At 30.1% G+C, this 21,923-nt stretch overlaps 2 protein-coding genes across 3 annotated transcripts; one reads left to right on the top strand and one right to left on the bottom strand.

Moving 5' to 3' along the window:
- Nucleotides 1-407: 407 nt before the first annotated feature.
- On the bottom strand, nt 408-1,804 carry LOC136986057 (ATPase ASNA1 homolog). Its single transcript, XM_067283511.1, has one exon. It carries the CDS (start codon nt 1,756-1,758, stop codon nt 751-753), a length of 1,008 nt encoding a protein of 335 aa, XP_067139612.1. The 5' UTR covers nt 1,759-1,804; the 3' UTR covers nt 408-750.
- Nucleotides 1,805-2,664: 860 nt separating this feature from the next.
- Nucleotides 2,665-21,173, top strand: LOC136986072 (trafficking protein particle complex subunit 13). 2 transcript variants are annotated; one of them, XM_067283527.1, is made up of 11 exons: nt 2,665-2,764; nt 7,396-7,564; nt 11,546-11,630; nt 13,758-13,891; nt 14,063-14,135; nt 14,461-14,505; nt 16,520-16,650; nt 20,186-20,387; nt 20,451-20,551; nt 20,785-20,938; nt 21,011-21,173. In XM_067283527.1, exons 1-11 carry the CDS (start codon nt 2,725-2,727, stop codon nt 21,116-21,118), a joined length of 1,242 nt encoding a protein of 413 aa, XP_067139628.1. In that variant the 5' UTR covers nt 2,665-2,724; the 3' UTR covers nt 21,119-21,173. The 2 variants fall into 2 exon arrangements, with proteins under 2 accessions (XP_067139628.1, XP_067139629.1); XM_067283528.1 differs by having other exon boundaries at nt 14,461-14,509; nt 16,524-16,650.
- The last annotated feature ends 750 nt before the right edge of the window (nt 21,174-21,923 follow it).

The following is a 21,923-nucleotide window of genomic DNA, read 5'->3' as shown; positions in this document are numbered from 1 at the left end:
GGAGAGCATATATTTTAAATTAAATAAATTAAAAATATGATTGCAAATTGCTGCTCGGTATTGTGACTATGTCACAATAAATAATTGCTCATTAGTTAATCTTTTCAATTATTATATTCTTATTAAATATATAATATGGAGAGTAAATTATGCAATTACGCTATTATTTTTATAGAATAAAGCACAAAATAGTCACGTTGCATTATTACATCAGTAATGAATTTTAGAATTGAAGTAGGCTACGCAACAGAATGCTTAAACGGATATGAAAATATTTTGGAGTAATGTTTTTTTGTATTGCACCGACAGGATCTTTTTAACGTAAATATCTCTTGTTCTATTTTAAAGAAATTAACATAATATAGTCAAAATATTTGTATTTTTAACATTACAAAATAAAAAGACAATTTCTTATTTCAAAATTTTATTAAAGTGAACAAAAGCTAAATTTTTGAATTTAATTTTTCTTAATGAACTTTTAACAAATAACAAAGATGAAACTCTTTACAATTAATTCCATTATTTCTTGTATTAATCAACATAATGCATGGTAATATCTAAAACCAAGTAAAAAACCTTTTCAAATGATTTCTGTGGAAATCATCATTCTAAAGAATTATTTACAGAGAACATAATTAAGAAAATATAAAAATTTTTTCCACTTAAATAATTAAACTGTTTTAGCTACAATGATAATCGTTCATATAGACTGGTTAAATAGGTGCGTATCGATTTGAAATTTTATGAAAATCAACCGGATAATTTATATGGTACAATAAGATATTTCGAAAACGATTTCACTTGTTCGATCCCTCTCACTTCGTGATCTAAAAGAGGAAGTTTGGTGATATGAAAATCTTCATAAAGATCGTCGATCTGACCGAGATACTTCGCCTGCAGCTTGCATCTCGCCATGCACATCTTGCACGGTTTTCCTCCCACCTGTGGGAACAGTAACTGATTCACCACAATGTTGTGAGTGTCGATTCCGCACTTGGTGAGTTCCTGGACCAGTCTCTCGGTCTCGTACAGAGACAGAAACTCCGCTATGCAGACGCAGACGAACGTCGTCTGGTCCGGATTACGAAACTGTTCGTTGACCTGCCGAATGACCGGAAGCATCTCCTCCACCTTGGACGACATCAGTTCGGCCGTGACGTCCTGAAGGCCGAGCATGGAGCCAATCTGGGCGATGAAGGGATTCAGCTGCGCCTTCAGCCTCAGCAACTTACCCAGGCCCTTCTCCACCACCTGCGGAAAGGTCAGGAGACGGAGCGTGTGACCGGTGGGGGCTGTGTCGAAGATGACGACGGAAAAATTCATGCTCTTGACCAGCTTCATGACCTCCGCGTAACTCATGGCCTCGTCGATGCCGGGGAAAGCACCTAAAATTTCTTGCATCATGTTTTTGCTCATTCTCATGGGATCTGATTCGTCAAAATATTCCTCGGGTAACTCGTTCATGCCGAGATTCGGATCGATTTCCATTGCATATAAATTAGTGAAGCCACTAACCAAGGTGGGGACTTTAGAGAATTTTTGATCAAAGGCATCTGATATGTTGTGTGCTGGATCGGTGGAAATGATCAATACACTTTCCCTCACCTTGGACAGTTGTATGGCCAAGCTGCAGCTACACGTTGTCTTCCCCCCTCCCCCTTTACCCCCCCCGAACACCCATTTTAACGACGTTTGATCGATAATGTTTTTTAAAGAAGGTTCCAGAGGTTGCATATCATCGATGCGACTGCTATTCATTCTGCACACTAACGGTTCACACACAACCACGTCATAGCAATGGAGACTAAATGGATGCAGCAACCTAGCGGCGTAAAACAATAGCCAATAAATCGCCAAAAATTAATTTAAAAAAATATTATTTAACGTAAACGTTTATGCATTTTATTTTTATTTGTTTTATCCCTTAACAAATATAAATCAAAACATTTCTACGTATTTCATTTTTATAAAGATGGTATTAAATTTTAAATTACGTATCCGTCAAGCAGCCACATTTTCTTAAATACTAACGATAATTAAACAAAATATTCTGAATTTTAGTTTTTTTATGGACAGTTGGATGGACATGAAGGCTATAAGTCGCGTGTTTTAGTCCAAGATGTCGGGACTCAAACCCGATATCGCAGAGTGAATCGTGAAAATGTCCGACGATCCGAACGGCATCCGGATCCTCGGACATTTTCTTACGCTGTTTGTTATATATGAAAATTTGATGCGATCGAATGGATGGATACTTCCAATCTTCTAAAAAGAAGACATTGAGTACCGAATAGTATATCTATAATAGCCGAAATAATGACATTTTCCGATCCTTCCTCTTTCGGGTCTCGAGCTCGAAGGCGGAAATTACGACAATGAATAATTTTATTTACTAAAAACAAAGATATTTTTTAGTAAACATTGCAATTCAATTACCGAAGATAAATTATAAGCATTTTCTGATTCTGACGGCACCAGAAAATATTCAGTCGAAAGAAAAAAAAAAAAAAAAAAAAAAAAACTGACCGAACTTCGAACAAAATGATTGGAATCGAATTATAAATAATTTAAATAATAATTGTTTAAATTTTTATGTAATAGTATCTATATAGAATTATAGCATTATTTTATATATGATATATTAAAAAAAGTAAATAAATAAAAAAATATTATATTTGTAGAGGGCGTTTTCATAACATGTGATTTGTAAACGGAAGTGAAAAGATGGAAATCAAGGAGAGAGATCATCTCTTGGCTCTTAAAGGTTAGAATAGAATTTGTTATATTCAATACTTTGTTCTGTTGATAATTGTGTTACGCTTATAATCCGTTTAGAAGAAGTGGGACGTGGATTTTACAAGTTTTATCAGAGATATTCGTTTGTTAATGTGAAAAACATAATCAATAACGATTCGAGAATTAAAAACAATAAGCTTACGTTATTATTGACGTTGGAATCTTCTGCTCTATCTTCGTTTTTTGAGTTTGTGTTTACGGTAGCAACATCGTGGTTACTTTGACAAGTCCAATAATACATTTCTCTGATAATACTGGAAATTAAAATATATTACTGTGTTTACAGTGGAAATTTTAGCATTTCTTGATTGAGTTTAAGTGTTTACCGTCATTATGGTTGTCAAAAAAGAGAAAAAAGTAATAATAATTTAAATATTGTAATCTGAAATAAGTTTTTTAATTTAACTAATAAGTTATATTGTAAAATAACCTAAAACCAAATGGTCTAATTTTTCTGCTAGAAATCTAGTGCAGATTGATGATTAACTTTCTAGTGTCGTGTGTCGTGGGCAATTGGGGTGTTGGTGTACCTCTCTGGTGCTCTCGGAAATGAATACGGTCTGGTTGCAAAACCCTTGGAAGTTTTTGGAGAGCGGTTCGTCTGGGATGTGTCATTTTCATTTTATTCATTCATTTTCATAATACCTTTATTTACAAAGACCTCTGGCCTGCAGAGCACCACAGAGGTTAAAATACAACTATAGATGAGATAATAACACAAAAGGATTACATAATTACTGATACATATCTACAGTTATAAAATAGAAAATATATACAAGAATAATTACAACACACTATATACACAACTGATACAATACAATACTACTAGCAAAATAAAATATACTTACACAGGAGAGGTAGATTTACCAAAATAATGAGCATGGTGAATTGTAAAATAAAACATAAGAATTAACAGGTGAAGTACATGACGAGGCTTATAATAAGCTACATAACCTAGTAGTAAAAGATGAAGTGTAGAAATACAATAATAATCTTCCAAATTAATTAGTGGAGTGACATTATGACAAAGAATAACACATAGCTATCGATAAGACAGAATAAATATATACACATATAGACGAAGGTAGCACAACGGTACTACTAACAAAACATACAGATTACATATATACTTTTGACAATGTGATGAGGCTAGAAAACACCACCTTTATAGATGCCTTCTATTATTGCCCATACACTTAAAATAGTTTTTGACGAGGCTTTTGAGTTCCTGAAACAAAGTGTCATTCCTTATCAACTCGTGGAGGGCAAGGCCAGTATATGCCAGTTGCACCAGTAAGAAGTTGGAGCTTCAGCCTATTGCTTTCAGTTACTGGGCACTGGTAGATGTAGTGCAGTGGCCCATCCTCCATATTGCAAATGGTGCAGCTACCTCCTTCTTGAATTTTGAATCTTTGCAGGTAGCTGGCAAATGACCCATACTCAGTCAGAAACTGGGCTTCCTCACGGGTAAAGAAGCGTCTATTTTGGCCTATGTTGTCGAAGATACTTGGGGAAAAAAGGTGAGTAGTTGTGCCCATGTTTTCATTGTTCCAGTTGTGTTTCCAAGTGCAGTTACAATCTCTCCTGAAAATAGCTCTAGCACTATTCTTTGTTATTGCATTGTGAGCGTAAACACTTTTACTGTCCTCAGCAGCCTGGTCAGAGGTCCGGGATGTGTTGTGCCTCTTCTTTCTCCCTTGGCTGCTCCGTCGTGGGCCAACCGAATTTGCAGCGGGCTCTGCATAATGGCCCTCTTTGTGCAAGTAGTCAAAGAAAATCATGCATTATGCTATTCAGATATTGAATATGACACCTGGTGATAGTTTTCTGTGATAACTGTGCAGATAATATGTTCTATAAATAAATAATTAATTAACAATTATATTTTTATTTCTTATAGTGATGTGTCAAACAAAAGGTATTTATATTTTGTTGTAACTTAATTGAATTCTTGAAAATTAACAAGATGTAGCATTAGTCTATGATGTTACTGTTGTTGATTTTTTTAAAACAGTTCATCTTTCTCAATTTTTGATATTGATTTCTGTGTGTTTATAGTCTTAACAGATTTACTCTCCGCTATCCATCTGTATATAAAAGAAATATATATTCTTGATAAGTAAAACAGAGAACTTAATATTTTCATAATTAGTAAATACTGTAGATATTTTATATGAATAACACATTTAAAAGATTATTTTGTTAATTTTATATAATTTCTATTGGTAACTGTATAGATTGTTGCAATGTAATATATTCACTGAGTGATTATATCGATTCAATATAATCAATGTAATGTAAAAGAAAAAGTGAAAGAAATCTTTTGGTTGTAAGTTTGGAGATAAAATTACAACTGTTACTACAATTTTAAATAGACATTTGTAATTTATAGAACAATAATCCAATATTATAAATATTTAGTCTAATTTATGTGTGAAGCAAATAACCATTGAAGATATCTGAGACAATATAAAATTATTAAATGTGATCATCTGTGCTTGAACACAAGAAGCAAATACAATGTAGCTGCTTCAGTTTTATTTAAGTCTTTCCAAATAAATTTGTTTGTTAAAGATTAGTGAAATTATATTGATTTCTAATATTACAGTTATTCCGTAAGGCAATATTAATATAATTAAAAAAGTTGTTGGAAGCCTTATTAACTAGTTTTAATATATTTTAACACATGAGTATATACATTATGATCAAATGAAAATTTATAGTTTATTCAGACTGCTCTTAACTCTTTATTCACATATTAACTAGTATAATTCAAATATAAACATCCATTAACTCAATTTTTAGATTAATCCCAAACGATTGTTGGATTATATCATGCTATAATAATCATGTTATAATATTTAATAATTAAATTATTAAATATTATAACATTCGGATATTGAATGATCTCTTCTGAAAATGAGAGATCATTCAATTGACAACTAAGTTTCTAGCGTTGTGTGTCGTGGGCGATTGGGGTGTTGGTGTACCACTCCGGTGCTGGTAGAATTAATTAAATTATTAAATATTATAACCTAATGAAATCTGGCAATCGTTTGGCATTAGTATAATTCTGTAAAGATTATGATTTTCTGTAAACTCTTTGGAAATTATTTGTTTAAAATTAAAATTATATGCATGTTAATGAAAATAAATATTCATTTTTTCATTATATACATGTTTATTGACAATGTTAGTAAATTGTTTTTAAATTAAAATGCATATGTTTCTTTATATATTGGGTTGTTCGGAAAGTTCGTAGCGATTTTTAAGAGAAATAAATGAAATTGTTTTAAAACTAAAAATATACTTTTATTCCGTTATGTATGCACCATTGTTTTTAATGATGTGTTGCCATCTATGGGGCAGCTTCATGATACCCTCTTTGTAGAACTTTCCAGTTTTTCCCGCAAAAAACTGATCCACATGGTTTTTGCAAGCTTCCAAAGTATCAAAGTTTTTATCATGAAGGGAATTTTGTAGAGAAAGAACAAATGGTAGTCCGACGGGGCAAGGTCGGGTGAGTAAGGGGGGTGGGGTAAAACATCCCAGCCTGGTTCCAATAATTTTTGGCGTGTTCGTAAAGACGTGTGAGGTCTGGCATTATCTTGGTGAAACACAATGCCTTTTTTTTTTCTATTGGCCAGTTCCAGACGTTTTTCTTTAATAGCCATGTTCAGCTTATCCAATTGGGAACAATACTTATCAGAATCAATTGTTTGATTCTGTGGAAGCAGCTCGTAGTACAGGATTCGTTTCCAATCCTACCAGACAGTGAGCATGACCTTCTTTAGATGAAGACTGGCCTTTGGAGTTTTTAACGGTGATTCATTTTTCTTACCCCATGATCGTTTTTGGCTGATGTTGTTATAAATGATCCACTTTTCATCAACTGTCACTAAACGCTTCAGAAAAGGGTCATTTTCATTTCATCTTTCAAGAGAATCACAAATGGCGATGCAATCCAATAAGTTTTTTTCCATTAAGTCGTGAGGTATCCAAATGTCGTAACGATTCATGTATCCGAGCTTCTTTAGATGTTGAAATACAGTACTGTTTGATGACTTCACTATGTCTGCAATCTCTTGAGTTGTGTAATGAGGGTTTTCATCCAATAATGCTTTGATCTGGTCCTCTTCAATAACAGGAGGTCTTCGTGAGCGAGGAGCATCTTCAAGGCTGAAATTGCACGTTTTAAATTTTGCAAACCACTTTCGAACAGTTGATTCTGATACAGCACTCCCACCATAAACATCACACATCCTTTTTGCTGTTTGTACAGCATTTTTGCCTTTATGAAAAAAGAAAAGAAACAAGTGTCGATAATGCATGTTGTTCGCATCCATTTTTGCAATGAGACAAATTAAACGCTATTTGAATAATCTTAACGGTTTTTTTGTAACGGACGCGTCTCAAGGTCATTTATCGTAATATTCATTGGTTTGTACAATTCTAATAATTTTTGCATCAATCGGTGTCTCAACTGTCGGCTATCAAAAATCGCTACGAACTTTCCGAAACAACCCAATACATTAACTTACAGTATTTATATTGCTTATTTAATTCTAGTTATTAATAAATAACATTTTATTTTGTCAGTGATGAGGTTAACACGCCCTTCACTTTTTTCGACATTATTTTTGACATGTGACACAAAAGATATACCATATGAAGCATTCCAAAAAGAACTCTTAAATGACATAGGAGCTCCAACAAATTTGAGCATGTATAACACAGGAAATCTGTTGATGTTGCCTCAAAGCTTTGGGTTTGTATATATGATTTTATTATTAATTTATTACAGTGTTAAAAATGTCATATAAATGAAAATGAAGGTTTATCTAACATTTCACATTTATTTATTTTTCCATCGTTTTATTACTTGGAAAAAAATATATTAAAAAATAAAATTTATAAATTATGTTTCAATGATTGTGGAATAAATCATTTGATAGTATAAGCCATAAACTGAAATTTCAAATATTATGTATTTGAACTCTGTTTCATAATCACAAATCATTTTTAAAAAAATCCAGTAATGAGTTACATAACTTTTCCATCAAAAAATATTTATGTTTAAGAAACACTAAGACATATTAGCACAAAATTAAAATTGTGTGTGATTCCATCTATTATGAGATTTTTTATCAAAAATAACTATTATATTATAAATTATTATAAAAAGGCAAAAGGCTTAATTTTGAGGGTAGAGATGAAGTTTTTTAAAAGATTAAACACTAGTAGCAAGTAAAATTTTCATTAAGTCTGACCCCACTTGAGATATGATATGTGATCTGTTCTATCTCCCTACATCCTGCATCTTTAACTACCAAACTTTATGAGCATCAGTGCCACTTATACACAGTATAAATGTTAACATGCTAAATTTTGTTTCTTAATCTGTATGCCATCCTGAGATATTAAATAAAATACAGTCTGTTCAAAATTATAAACACACTCAACTTTTTTCAATAACAAAAACATTAACAATAGTAATGTATTTATGATATTAGTATGTTGTTTACGACACCAATTTAAACATGTTCTGAAAGTTTTAGAGCAATCTGACAATTACAAAAAAAAAAGTATCACAGATTTTCAATTTTTGATTGTTTCAAAAGTATAAACACAGGTGCACAGAAAAAATGACTTGTGATGTCTCAATATTTTCTAGGTCCACTATTTGATTTAATTAATTCAAATACAAATAAATTCAAATACTTTAATTCAAATACATATTATCAGGCATACATTTTTGAAGTTCTTGTTTAATATTTTCCCAACAATCCATGATATCTAATTTCAGTTCATTTAGTGTTATATTGTCTGTTATGGCCATAAACAAGATGACTCATAATGTCCCAAACATTCTCTATCTGGTTCATATCAGGGCTTCATAATGGCCAATCAATTACATTAATTTTTTTCAGTGAACCAGTTATTAGTTGACTTTAATTCGTGAATGGCAGCATTATCCTGTTGGAATTGTCAGTTTTCTCCTCCAATAAGTGATCCAAAAGTTTTTAAATTTTGATACAACTGTTCTTGATACTTTTCTAAATTCATTCTACCTTCTATAAATACAATTTCTGTTTTACCCCACCATCCAAATCCTGCCCACACTATCACAGATCCTCCACCTTGCTGTCTACTCATTCTGACTTCTTCGTTCTTCCTCAAATCATGCCAGTAGTGACTATAACCATCAGATCCATCCAAATTCCATTTTTTTCATCTGAAAAGATTATTTGTTTCCACTCCTCTTTCTATGTCATCTTGTCTTTGGCCCACTTTAATCTAGCTGTTTTGTGCAATTGTGTTAATTTTGGTTTGGCAGCCATTTTTGTAAATTTGGCATTATTATGATTATGCATACATCTCCATACAGTTGCTGGTGAAACTGCAATTGGTAATGTTGATGCTGATTCTCTGAAAGACAGCTTGTTGACCGTCAGTAGCCGAAAAACCTTTCTTTCATTTCTAGGTGTAAGGAGTTTAGGTCTTCTATATCACTTAATTCTGCCATAATTTTCACCCTGAGTTAACACATTTCTCACAGCACATGTAGATCGATTTACAGTTGCTGAAATTCATCTCAGAGATTTTCCTGCTCCTTTTAGTTGGTAAATTTCACGTATTTCAAACTCTGTTAGTGTTTTTCCACGAGGCATTGTTTTAAATCACAAAAAAACTGTTTAAAATTGGTGCCATGTTTGTAATAATGAATGATACTACCCTCTGGTGACAACTAATTAAACTAATAATTAATAAAAAAAATATATGATACTAATTTTATGCACCTGTGTTTATGCTTTTGAAACAATCAAAAATTGAAAATCTGTGATATTTTTTTTTTGTAATTGTCAGATTGCTCTAAAAATTTCAGAACATGTTTAAATTGGTGTCGTAAACAACATGCTGATATAATAAATACATTATTGTAAATGTTTTTGTAATTGAAAAAAGTTGGGTGTGTTTATAATTTTGAAATGGACTACAGATGCAAACACACACCCATGGATTTTTTTTGGGTTTAGAGAGTTTTAAAACAGGATTTGTAAAAATTCAGAGGGTCAAATTTGACACATTTCCAATTACTTTACCATGTTATATTATAACAGCTGGTAAAATAAATATAGTTTTTACAAGAAACTGTTTTTCATTTGTGTAATATTATATTTTTAAGCTTAATTTTGGTATGCAAATCATGCTTATGGAATTGATCAAACAGGTCATCATTGTGCAGGTGTGACAAAACATAAACATAGCCCTGTCCAAAGTGATACTTTTAAAAATAAATATTCTTGAAACCATTTGTGTTTAGTGCTCAACATATAATAAAACTTATTGTTTTATTATATGTTGAGCACTAAACACAAGACCGTGTTATTTATCAAACACTTGGCTTTTTTTCATCTCTATTAGTTGAGACGAGGTTTTATTTCACTCGTTTCGGGCATTTCGCTCCTCTTTAGTCAACTAATAAAATAATATATACAGCATTTCAAATAATATAATATACACCGATAGATAACACAGAAATCAATTTGAAATGTACCGTTAATTCCTTGAACTCAAGGGTGCGTGTGTACAGCACAATTTGGACCTCAAAACTACAGTGACAAATGTACAGGTTCTACGTACAGCTAATTAAAATATAAAATTTCTTTAAAAATATATAAACATACAGGCTTACTTTGTTATAAATTCCAGTGTATTAAGCATACTCGATATCTTACGTTTTTGAATTGAACGCAATAAGTCTTTAATCTTCTTATTGACGAACTTCATTTTTTGAATTGAACGCAATAAATCTTTTATCTTCTTGTTGACAAACTTCATTTTTGTTCTATCTTGACATAACACCAAATCCAAACCGTCTCAACTAATAGAGATGGAAAAAAGCCAAGTGTTTGATAAATAACACGGTCTTGTGTTTAGTGCTCAACTTTTAAAAATATTAGAATATTCACAAAAATGGATGGAAGTAAGTTTTCTCTTAAGAATATTGTATTCGGTGAGATATTTGAAAAGTGATGTGTAAAAATTATAAATGGATTTAAAATGAAAAAAATCTAAATTTTAAATAAATTTATTTCTCAATTTTTGGCAACATTTTCAAAAATTTTTATTCCTTTCACAAGTGAATTTTGCAAAGTTAAGAAAGAAGAGACGAATAGCATTTACGATAATATTTAGAGATTTTATTTGATACAGATGCAATTCGAAGTTCTAATGATCGTGACGCCGAACTAATTGGCAAGTCGTGTTCTGATCAAACCAGATATTTAACTGGTTCTTGCTAGCATTTAGATAATAAATAATTTATTTTAGATTATTAAATCATTAGATGAAAAATAATTTTAAATTAATAATTATAGAAACAAATTTTGTATTATCATTCAGTTTAATTCAAATCTATATGAGGTTCAGATAATATTAATAAGGTATCTGTATGCTTAGAGGTGTATAAGCATGCACTCATTATATTGAGGATTAATGTATGTACAGAATTTCCTATATTGTAGTCACTGTTTTTATGTATACTTGAAAATAAAAATTCAAATAATAATACTTTTTTAATAAACTATAACTTGGTTGTTTAATTATATTTGTTGTAATACAGTTTATAAGGTTTGATTCTTTGATAAAAGAAATAAATTTATAGTAACCTTTATTGATTTAATATATTTTTTTATTAGTTATATCAAAACTTGATAGAAATGTTCATATACATTTTCTATTTCAGGAATATTTATCTTGGTGAAATATTTTCTTGTTACATGAGCGTTCATAACGACAGTAGTATGCCTGTTTGTGATGTTTCGGTAAAAGTAAGTAGTGGAATATGTAAAAAATGTTTTAAATTTAGAAGTTATAAATTAATTTTGATCCAGTATTAAACTTTATGGATTTAATTGAATATTTTAATCCTTTGAAAAAAGTATAAAGGAATTGAAAGTAGAAAAACCATTAAATAAAACACACACCTTAACAAATTCCATCACAGATATAACCAAGAATGTTTTCAGTCTTGATTGTTAAATTTTGTTGGGGTTTTTTGAAGTGTATATTTTATTTTACTTAATTCTCCAGCTATTTGTTATTGAAAGACCATTATTCTTTTATACTTTGAAGGATAAATGGCCCCACACTATTCCTTTATAGTGTGGGGCCATTTATCCCTCTAAACATTTTGTTATTTATGTTATTTTTTTTATCTAAGGTGCAAGAGTAAGATGGCATACTTGAAATACTGTATATCTGGAGTGAGGGGAAACGTCATTGGGCTCCTTTTGGTTGGCGATATTTCTCTCCAGTTTGCTGTTGGTCTCCTATACCCTTTGGTATAAGAATAGGATTTGGGAATTTATATTTAATTGATGAGTTTAGAACAAAATTAATTTATTTATATGAAATAAGCAAAAATAAAGATGTAAATAATACATACAAAATTTAAGTTCTCTAAAAAAATAATGTGCATAAAATTGAAATCGGTTTGTAATAAGCACAAAAGAACTTTGATAATACGCTAAAACTTGAAGCCAAAGATTTGCTGCATCCAAGACAAATACTTATAAGAATTTCTGAAGAGAGATGATCTTGCTCTTCAGACATGCAGATAAAATGACCAGAAGAGTGGGACTGACTAAATAAAACAAAGCCTGTTCTATTGTTTTTAAAGGACCAATGATCAACTGGAACAAGGCTGAAGTGTCTGAATGAATGATCCCTTGTTCAATCTGACCGCCTCCAAAATATTATAGATTCAATAGATAGTTGGTGAAATTTCCAGAGAATGTTTTTGACATTTTTCATTCATCTTAATTGACAGATACATCATATTTTCTCTGTCTTTTTCCTTAGACAAAGTTTATTATTGCAGGTGGGTCTACAGTGTAAATTGGCACAGAGTTTTGTTTGTTACATTCCAGAAATAAAATGTAGGCATTTAACTAAAGTCAACAATATTTCTAATGAAAAACAAATTTGTGGAATTTGGCACTACTGGAGACCATGTTTCCAGTAGTGCCTAATTTCCTTCAGTGGTATTTTGTATTAATGTCTGACATGCACAAGTCTATGCATGCTTGCCCTGAAATTTAAAACATTCTGTTCTAAGAAGTTTTTTAATTTTTGTTATTCCATTATATGTTCTATCAGTTAAACCCTAAGATGTTCATTGTATATGGAAGAAATCATTACTTTACAGTAAACTTTTTGTTGTTTTTGTTGGATATTGCTGTTGGTGGCATAATTTATTTACATATTAATCCAGTATTTTGACAATTGGATTCATGCTTATATGAACTATCAATAATTATAAATCGTGCCATATTAAATATAAATCTTATAAAATTAATACATGTATATTAAGATTATCTAATATTGATCTTTTGTATTGGAGTTCTTTATTTTAATTAATGGTGCTATCTATATGATACATAACAACAAATTTTCTTTAAGTGAAATAATAGATGATTTCACTATATTGCGAATTGTCATTATCCACGAAAACTAAATTGTCAAGTTATTTTATTATTACATAATGTCAATTGTCCAATTTCTCATAAACTATTTACCAGAATTTAAAAAATTGCTATATAAAAATTACTGCTAATTAAGTAATATTTTATATTGTACTTACATAGATTTATGTTCTACTTAACTGTATAAAGATTACAGTGTATGAAATTATTTACATGTATAGTGATATATTAAGGTATAATTCATGAGTTTAATGATTTTTATTAGAATTATTACTTAACTACTTAAAGTATCTTTCAATCTTGAAAGTGATAAGGATTTCATTGATATTTTTTTCTGTATTTTAAAGAATAAAATCAGAAATAATAACTAGACAATAAGAGATTTAAATTTTCTATAATTTAGTTCAAATCTAATAATAAGCAACTTTTACGACAACTGATACATGTGACAAAAACACTGTTTATCTTCAGGCAGATCTGCAGACGGGCACTCAACGCATTATGCTTAGTGTCCACGGAAATGAAAATATTATTCCCAAATTATTACCAGGTGAAAGTGTAGATGATGTGATTCATCATGAAGTCAAAGAAATTGGAACTCATATGTAAGTAAAAAAATTTGGAGTTTAATTACCTTTTCTAATTATGTTTCTGAAACTTAAATTATAATATATTCCATAAATTTTAACATATCTACAAACATTTCTAAAATTTAATATAATTAATTGCATGAACAACGTTTTTGGTATACTTAGTTTCTGTATTTGTGTTTCCAGTCTTGTCTGCAGTGTTAGTTATGTAACTGAAAGTGGTGAAAAGATGTATTTTCGGAAATTTTTCAAATTTCAGGTATAATTTTATTTCATTTTAATTATTAAATAAATTGTCATTTAGATTAACTAATTTCATATTTATAAATGTGTTTAAATTCTTTATATATTTAAAGACAACAGTAATTTATTGTGATACATAAAACATACCTTTATGTAAATGAAAAATTTTGATGATTGTAATAAATATTTTCTAATTATATATGATCTATCTGATAATATATTGAATTATATTTATTAAATAAATTATTTTTACTTTTAACATAGAAAACTATTGGATATTATTCGTAATACTGTATTTGGACAAATTACATTTTATGAATTTTTATTTTCTACTTTAATAGGTCTCAAAGCCATTGGATGTAAAAACAAAGTTTTATAATGCAGAGGCAAGTTATACATTATTTTATTAAAACTTATATAAACTAATAAGAATAAATTTCTTTGGTAACATTTAAAAAAATTTAAAATTAAATAAATTACTAATAAATAAATAAACTAAATAAAAATAAATTTAGATCATTTCATGCTTTAAATATGCTTTAAAATAACAAATGCATGATAATTTTAATATTACTAATGCTTTGTCTTGGGGCTGTTGTTTTTTAAAAACTATAATGTTTGATTAAAATACTTTTTTCTTTTTTTTTTCTTTTGCCAAATGTGATCTGACTCAACTGTTTGCATGTATACAGGACTATATCGTAAGTTCCATTAACATATTTTCATTTCTTGCTTTGTGTATTTTAATAACCCAATCTGAACTGTAACAATTTTAATTTTATAAATACAAATGGCATGCACACTGTAATTTTTATCTCTACTGTTACAAATACATCTATTGCTTGCATGATTGTTATACATTACAGAATCCAAAATATCCGATCGTTTTTTTATAATAACGGTGTTTTTAAAACAGTTAACTTATAAAAGGATAAAAACTGAATATTTATAATATATAGTTATGCAAAATAGCTGTACTTAAAAAAAGAAAAAAACTTGACATACTATAATTACATGTGTATGCATTTATTTATTGGTGATGTAGATGATTGTAGAGGAGATTAATTCAGTAATTTTGCTTGAATTTTGTATTTGAATAAATTAAAAGTTGTATGCTTAAATAATTTGACATATAATAATTGCATTTAATCTAAAATACCAGTTATTTTACATAATGCATGTTTGGATGTTAAAAATTTTTCTTCTTTGAAAATTTTACAATTTCAGAATGTATCGATGTTTGTGAGTTGAAAAAGTTACAGAAAAGTTGATGCTCATTAAATAATGTAAATAATATCTGTCCATTATACTTTAAAAATGTTACAAAACATTACAAGATTAAATTTTTGCATCAAAGTTGTTGCAGTAAATGAAAATCTGAACATATGTCTATAAATAAATAATTGTATGAATCTTAATTTCATATTTATATTGAAATATTAATATATTTATATTAGATTAATATATGAACACTATTATATACTATTTTTGATAGAAGAATCTTGCAGATAAAATTTCTTCATCTAGTCACTTGATTAGCATCTTCTGTAAGAAAATTTTTAATTGAATAATTTGGATTTTTACCATAAAAATATGTCATTTGTAATTCTTATGTAATGGTTAAGTAATATCATTAATAATTGATATTATGAATCTAAAACTAATAAATTTTCTTACAATTTCTTTTAAATATTGAAATCTAAAGTAAATAAAATTTGTTTTTGAATAAAGATTCCTGCCATTGAGAAACTGATTAAGTAAAAAACAGTTGCAAATATATCATATGAAAGTTTGCATTTTATGTGATTTATTTGAACTAGATATAAACTTATTTCTCATTAAAATTATACTTAATATTTGGATTCAATCTTGATTATAATAATGGCCAATCTCATTGCAAATAAAACCCATTGGTTATGTGTAAAATGGTAACTGATTATTATAACCTTAATGTGCTGATGTCGCACACTGGCAAATTAAGCAATTACTATTATCCATTTTTTCTCCTCTGTTTTTAATAATGTCTATTCAGCTTTGCCTAGGTTTTTTTTCACTTGTGTTGGTTAAAAATAAATAACAACCAACCTGAAAAGAAACTTGCTACTTTATCATTACTTGATGGTTTTATCTAAAGAATGGTTGAATATATTAAATAATAAGAACCATAACATCAATATTTTTTCATTGTCCTATATTGCAGTGTGCATAATAATTCATTTTTATAAAAATAAATTATTATGATTGACCTTATGGATAAATTCGAATTTGTATAATTAAGAAACTAGCAACAATATATAATATGTATAAATTAAGTAAAATCAGTGATGTAGACAAAAGCAATATTTTATTTTTAAAATGTTTATTGAATTTAGTTTTAAATACATGACTTTATTTTAACAGTCAGATGAAGTTTACTTAGAAGCTCAACTACAGAATATAACATCAAATCCCATTTGTCTTGAAAGAGTGTCTTTAGAACCTTCCTCTTATTTTACAGCTATGCAGTTAAATTTTGTTGATGACAAAGATGGGTAATGTATTATTTTTTAAATTAATATTATACAGTAAATAACATAATATGATCTAGCTGATACAAATTGTTTTTGTGAATACAATTCAATCTATAGTTTAAGTTTAAGTGTAAAATTCAAAGCAATATGTTTGTACAGAATTAGCAATATATATATATATATATAGTCATAAGCAAATTGGAAAACCTGGATCATTGTTCGAGCACAGCTTTAGACAATTGAGAAAGTACACTCACTCAGTCTAATTTCATCCATATGCTTATTGTAATACATTGTCTAATAAGTCTTCCTTGTCTTTACTATAAACACCTTCCTTCTGTTTAAAGATTATTTTGTTCACAGTTCAAAGACAATTTTCTTAAAAATGAAAAATCTGTTATGCTGTATTATTTTAAGGTCACTTTACAATAATAATATAATAGTGATACAAAAGTGAATAATATAAATTAATAATTAATAAAATAATTATGATATGAGAATAATAGAGTGAATAATTTTCAATATAACACTATTAATTTGTTTTTTCTTCAGTATTATTAATTGTTGAAAAATATTGATGTGCACTAAGTGAAAATTTTAAGTCAAAGTATCATAGCAGTTCATTGTGTACAAATAAATAAATGGAATGTTTGTGTCCTATTTTTTACACTACACTTGCAACTGGCAATTTCCAATCCTGCAAACCTTGCTTCTTTTGCTAAGGCTTCATGTAGAGATACATGTTCTTCTGGGATATCTTTAAGAATTTGTATACCAGAAGTCTGGAAATCACTTCTATTGAACCAGATCTTCATCAAATTGGAACAAAGGGTGGCATAATTAACATTTTTTTTATTGAGAATATTTGCACCATTTTCAAAAATCTGCTACAGAGAAAACTCATTACAATTATATAAGTGACATTGGTCTAAATAGCAAATACAAAATTATTTTTCAATTTGTCAGGCTCATTTTACAATGATCCAGATTTTCAATTTGCCTATGCTGTATGTTTGTCTCAATGACGTTTTTGACTGTCTCTAGTGTACTTAATTTTAATATTCTACCCTTTACAAAACTAATCAGAGTGCACTTTATCCAGTGAATGGTGGGGTAACATTTGCTGGCTCCTCGTTGATCAATTCTGAATGTTTTTGTTTAATAGCTTCATTTAAATGATGTAACTGGGAGCAATATTTAAGTGTTTCATTGTTTGCTAGAAGTTCATAATAAACAATCCTCTTTTAATCTCACCAAATACACAGCATAACTTTCTTTGGATGAAATCTGGCTTTTGGAGTGGATGGGGAAAGCAAGATGAGTTTCCACTAAGATCTTATTTGTTCAACATTTTGTATAGAATATCGTTTAAAAATAGCTTATTTTTGTTGCATTTTAAGAACAATCGTATACTTAGAACAGAAAAACATTTGATGGACCTTGTCTATCATATTCTGACTAACTGTCCAGAAGATGGCAGCACTGCAATTTGCAAAGAACACAGAACAAAAATTTGTGAAGCTGCAAACAAATTTTTTTGTTCTTGCAGACGAGTTCTAAATCTCTTGCTGATAGTGTAGATCGCATACAACAGGAGGTTTCCGAGAAGATTGGCTTTTTAATTGATAGTAAACAAACTTCTGGACAACACAAAATCCACTGTTCCAAATAGTCCTGAAATTCCTAATGACTGTGTATTCTATCCAAGTTAAACTGCAACACAACAGACACATCTAGATTACACATTGTCCTTCAGGCTGTGTGTAGGGTCAGGAACATACTAATTCAACAGCAATAGGTTAGTGTGCAATGGGCAACGATAGCTGTAAGTGATTACATTCTTCTCACATGCTGATACAAATGCTGTGGTTATGCACACATCTAGCTAGCAAATGCACGGAAAAACAACACCGCAGTCATTGCATGGGCAATACAGCTACAAGGTTTGCTGCGTCCACAGTCAGGAACCATGCTGCTTAAATTGTGTGAAGGCCAATAACACTCTACCAGAAGGAAGCAAACATAAGACTGCACACAATGCCCCATTACAAAATGCATGAAAACACAAGCTGCTAGTAGGGTCAGCTATGAATAATACACCCTTTACGATACGAACACAGGCAGCTATAAACTCATACAGATTAATGCAAAGCTGCCTGCTCCCTCCTTATTCATACTTCCACTATTCACAATACTGACATTATTATTCTCCAAGAGCCTTACACCATTAATAATCTGATAGTCAGGTTTAATGCCTGGAAAGTTTTCCCAGCTCAGGACTATGGCTATTGCATCAAGGCTGGTATTATCATTAAGAACAAAAACATCACTCCTTGAATTGTTTTCCAGCACACCATCGAATACATTACCAATGTCTCTGGAACATAGCCTATAACACTATCCTGCACACAGGGCATATCCTAGTTTCACATGGGAACAATGAATACTTACAGGACATCTGCAATAAAATTCTCAATGACATTTACCAGTGAAGTATTCGGCATAGGTTGGTAGGAACACTCCACTTGTCAAGAAACTTGCCCTTTTTATAGGCGCTCACAGAATAAAGCAAACATCTGAAATTAAATTATTTAGGTGTTTTTTCTTGACAAGAGATTTAACTTTACACCCCACATCAAATACATCATGGACAAAGCAAAAAAGATGGCCAATGCCTTCATTAGCATTGCAACTAAACTTATTTACAGGGGTGCTATAAAGTCAGCAGTCCTCTATACCATACAGGTCTGGGGCCACCAAAGTCCATAGCCGTCAAAAACTGTTATTTGCCCAAAGAATTGCAGCTCTTCACATGACTTCACCCACTAATGCCATTTTGCTATTGTCAGGGTTGATCTCTATTCACTTAGAAATTAAACCAATAATTTGGCAGGAAAATCTCATCACCTTACCCTGGCAAGATTATAGTGACTTGGTAGAGTAGGTAAGATTCCCCCAGTTTGACCTTGATTGAAGATATTAAATTTGGAAATTATACTAAATTATATTATTTATTGCTTGTAATCTGCCCAATTATTATGGATGATGGTTGGTTGTGTATTAATATATGAGGAAGATGATCCTAAACTTTGAACAAGTGAAATATGGTTTAAAAAGTTCTTTTTGGGAAATTTTGAACTAAGAGATACAAAATGTTTGGAATGAAGAAAAATTGCAGGGAGAAATTGTTTGAAAAAACAATATATATATAACCAAACGCACCAAAACTAATGTAGGAAAACATAAGAGCAAGTGACCACTTGTAAGTGCAACAGATTGCATTTTTCACTGTGTGAAGGCCAATAACACTCTACCAGAAACCCTCACTCTCCCCTCACGCACTCTCACACTCTCCCCTCATGCACTTTGAACTTTGAAGAATACATTTACCAGTAACAGAAAAACTAGTACTTTTACTTAGATTCTTTCAGATAAAACAAATAAATATTCAAATAACCCTTTAGAACTATTTTCTTCTCTTAAAATTAATCTCTAATTATGTTAAAATAATTTCAATTAATTTACAATTTTTAATCAAAAATTTTGTTATATTTAGATTCCATTCTGTCTTCGGAGACATTAACTGTCTCAATCCTCTGGACAGTAGGCAGTATCTCTTTTGTCTGTCTCCAAAATCCGACGTTCGAACTAATGGAAAGTTTATGAAAGGTATCACGAGCATCGGTAAACTAGATATCATATGGAGATCAAGTATGGGAGAAAGAGGAAGATTACAGACATCTCAATTAGAAAGAATGGTAGAATAATTTTTTAATGTTTTATGTTAATTAAAAAATAATTAAGTGAAATTTTAATCGTAGGCTCCAGGATATGGTGACATAAGACTGACAGTTGTAGAATTGCCAAGTATAGTGACATTAGAAAGTACCTTTGAAATCGTTTGTAGGATAACAAATTCTTGGTAAATAATAAACTCGTATTAATTGATATATACGACGAGTTCTCGCTTAATGTCGTCAATTGGGTCTTGGAAACAATGTGTGATGAAACCAATTTTACCCTTTATAAAGAAAATTCAACAAGAATGGTTGTTTGTAAATTATTACAAATGTGTTTATATCTTTCCTTGACGACACTAAGTGAGGACTTGTGCACTTTTTAAACGGCAATTAATTATAACATTTGAAACTATAGTGAAAGAACAATGGATTTGATTCTTAATCTGGATACCCACTGTTCGAACGGTATTTTGTGGCAAGGAGTAACAGGAAGACAGCTTGGAAAATTTGAACCGTATTCTTCATTGGATCTCAAATTGAATGCCGTTGCCATTCGTTTGGGACTGATGGTAAATACTCTATTTCGTACCGTATATTTCGTCACCTGAAAAATTTTTAAATCCAAATCTTTTTATTTTTAGGTTATATCTGGAATTCGTTTGATAGATTCATTTTTAAAAAGAACTTATGATTATGATGAAGTTGCACAAATTTTTGTTTGTCCAAAAGAAACTGATTATACAAATTAATTTATTGATATACTAAATTGTTAATAATAAAAACAATTCAAGTTGTCTTTCCTTATTTTGTAAAACAGTGTTACTTTTAAATATTGGTTGCTTACTTTGTTCCTATCAATTAATTCTATAAAGATATCATCCAAATTAGTAATGAAATTGCTACAGTGGTAAAAGGGTCTACGAGAGATAACAATTTCTTCAATTATACGAGGTGCAATCAAAAAGTTCCCGAGATTGGGCATGTAAGAAGAAGAATACTTACTTTATTCACCTTCTGCATGCATTTCTGCAAAGCTTTGAATGCTCTCTGGAAGTCCCGCTTCTGGAGAACATCAAGCACCCTATGCAATTCATGCTGGATGTCTTTTACTGTCAAAATGGCAACCCTTCAACTTCAACTTTTGGAACAAGAAATTTCAGAGGACCACACCTGACAAATTTGAAGGTTGGGAGCAAAAGTGGTCTTGGTGTACACTAAGAGAGTGCATGTTTTCAGCACCATGCAAGAGGGAGCATCTAATTGCCAGTGAGCCACAGTTGAGGTCTTTTGTGCTGAGTGTACAGTCCATTTCAAAATTATAAACACACCCAACTTTTTTCAATAATAATGTATTTATTATATTAGCATATTGTTTACATTAAAAATTTCAGAAAATGTTTAAATTTATGGAGAAATTCACAATTACAAAAAAAAAAAAAATCACAGATTTTCAATTTTTGATTGTTTCAAAAGTATAAACACAGGTGCATAAAATTAGTGTGATATTTTTCTTTATTAATTATTAGTTTAATTAGTTGTCACCAGAGGGTAGTA

This window comes from Centruroides vittatus, unplaced genomic scaffold, assembly GCF_030686945.1.
Source record: "Centruroides vittatus isolate TY-2023 unplaced genomic scaffold, ASM3068694v2 contig_990, whole genome shotgun sequence".
Taxonomy (NCBI): Eukaryota; Metazoa; Arthropoda; class Arachnida; order Scorpiones; family Buthidae; genus Centruroides; species Centruroides vittatus.
This window is presented reverse-complemented; position numbering and strand designations above follow the sequence as displayed.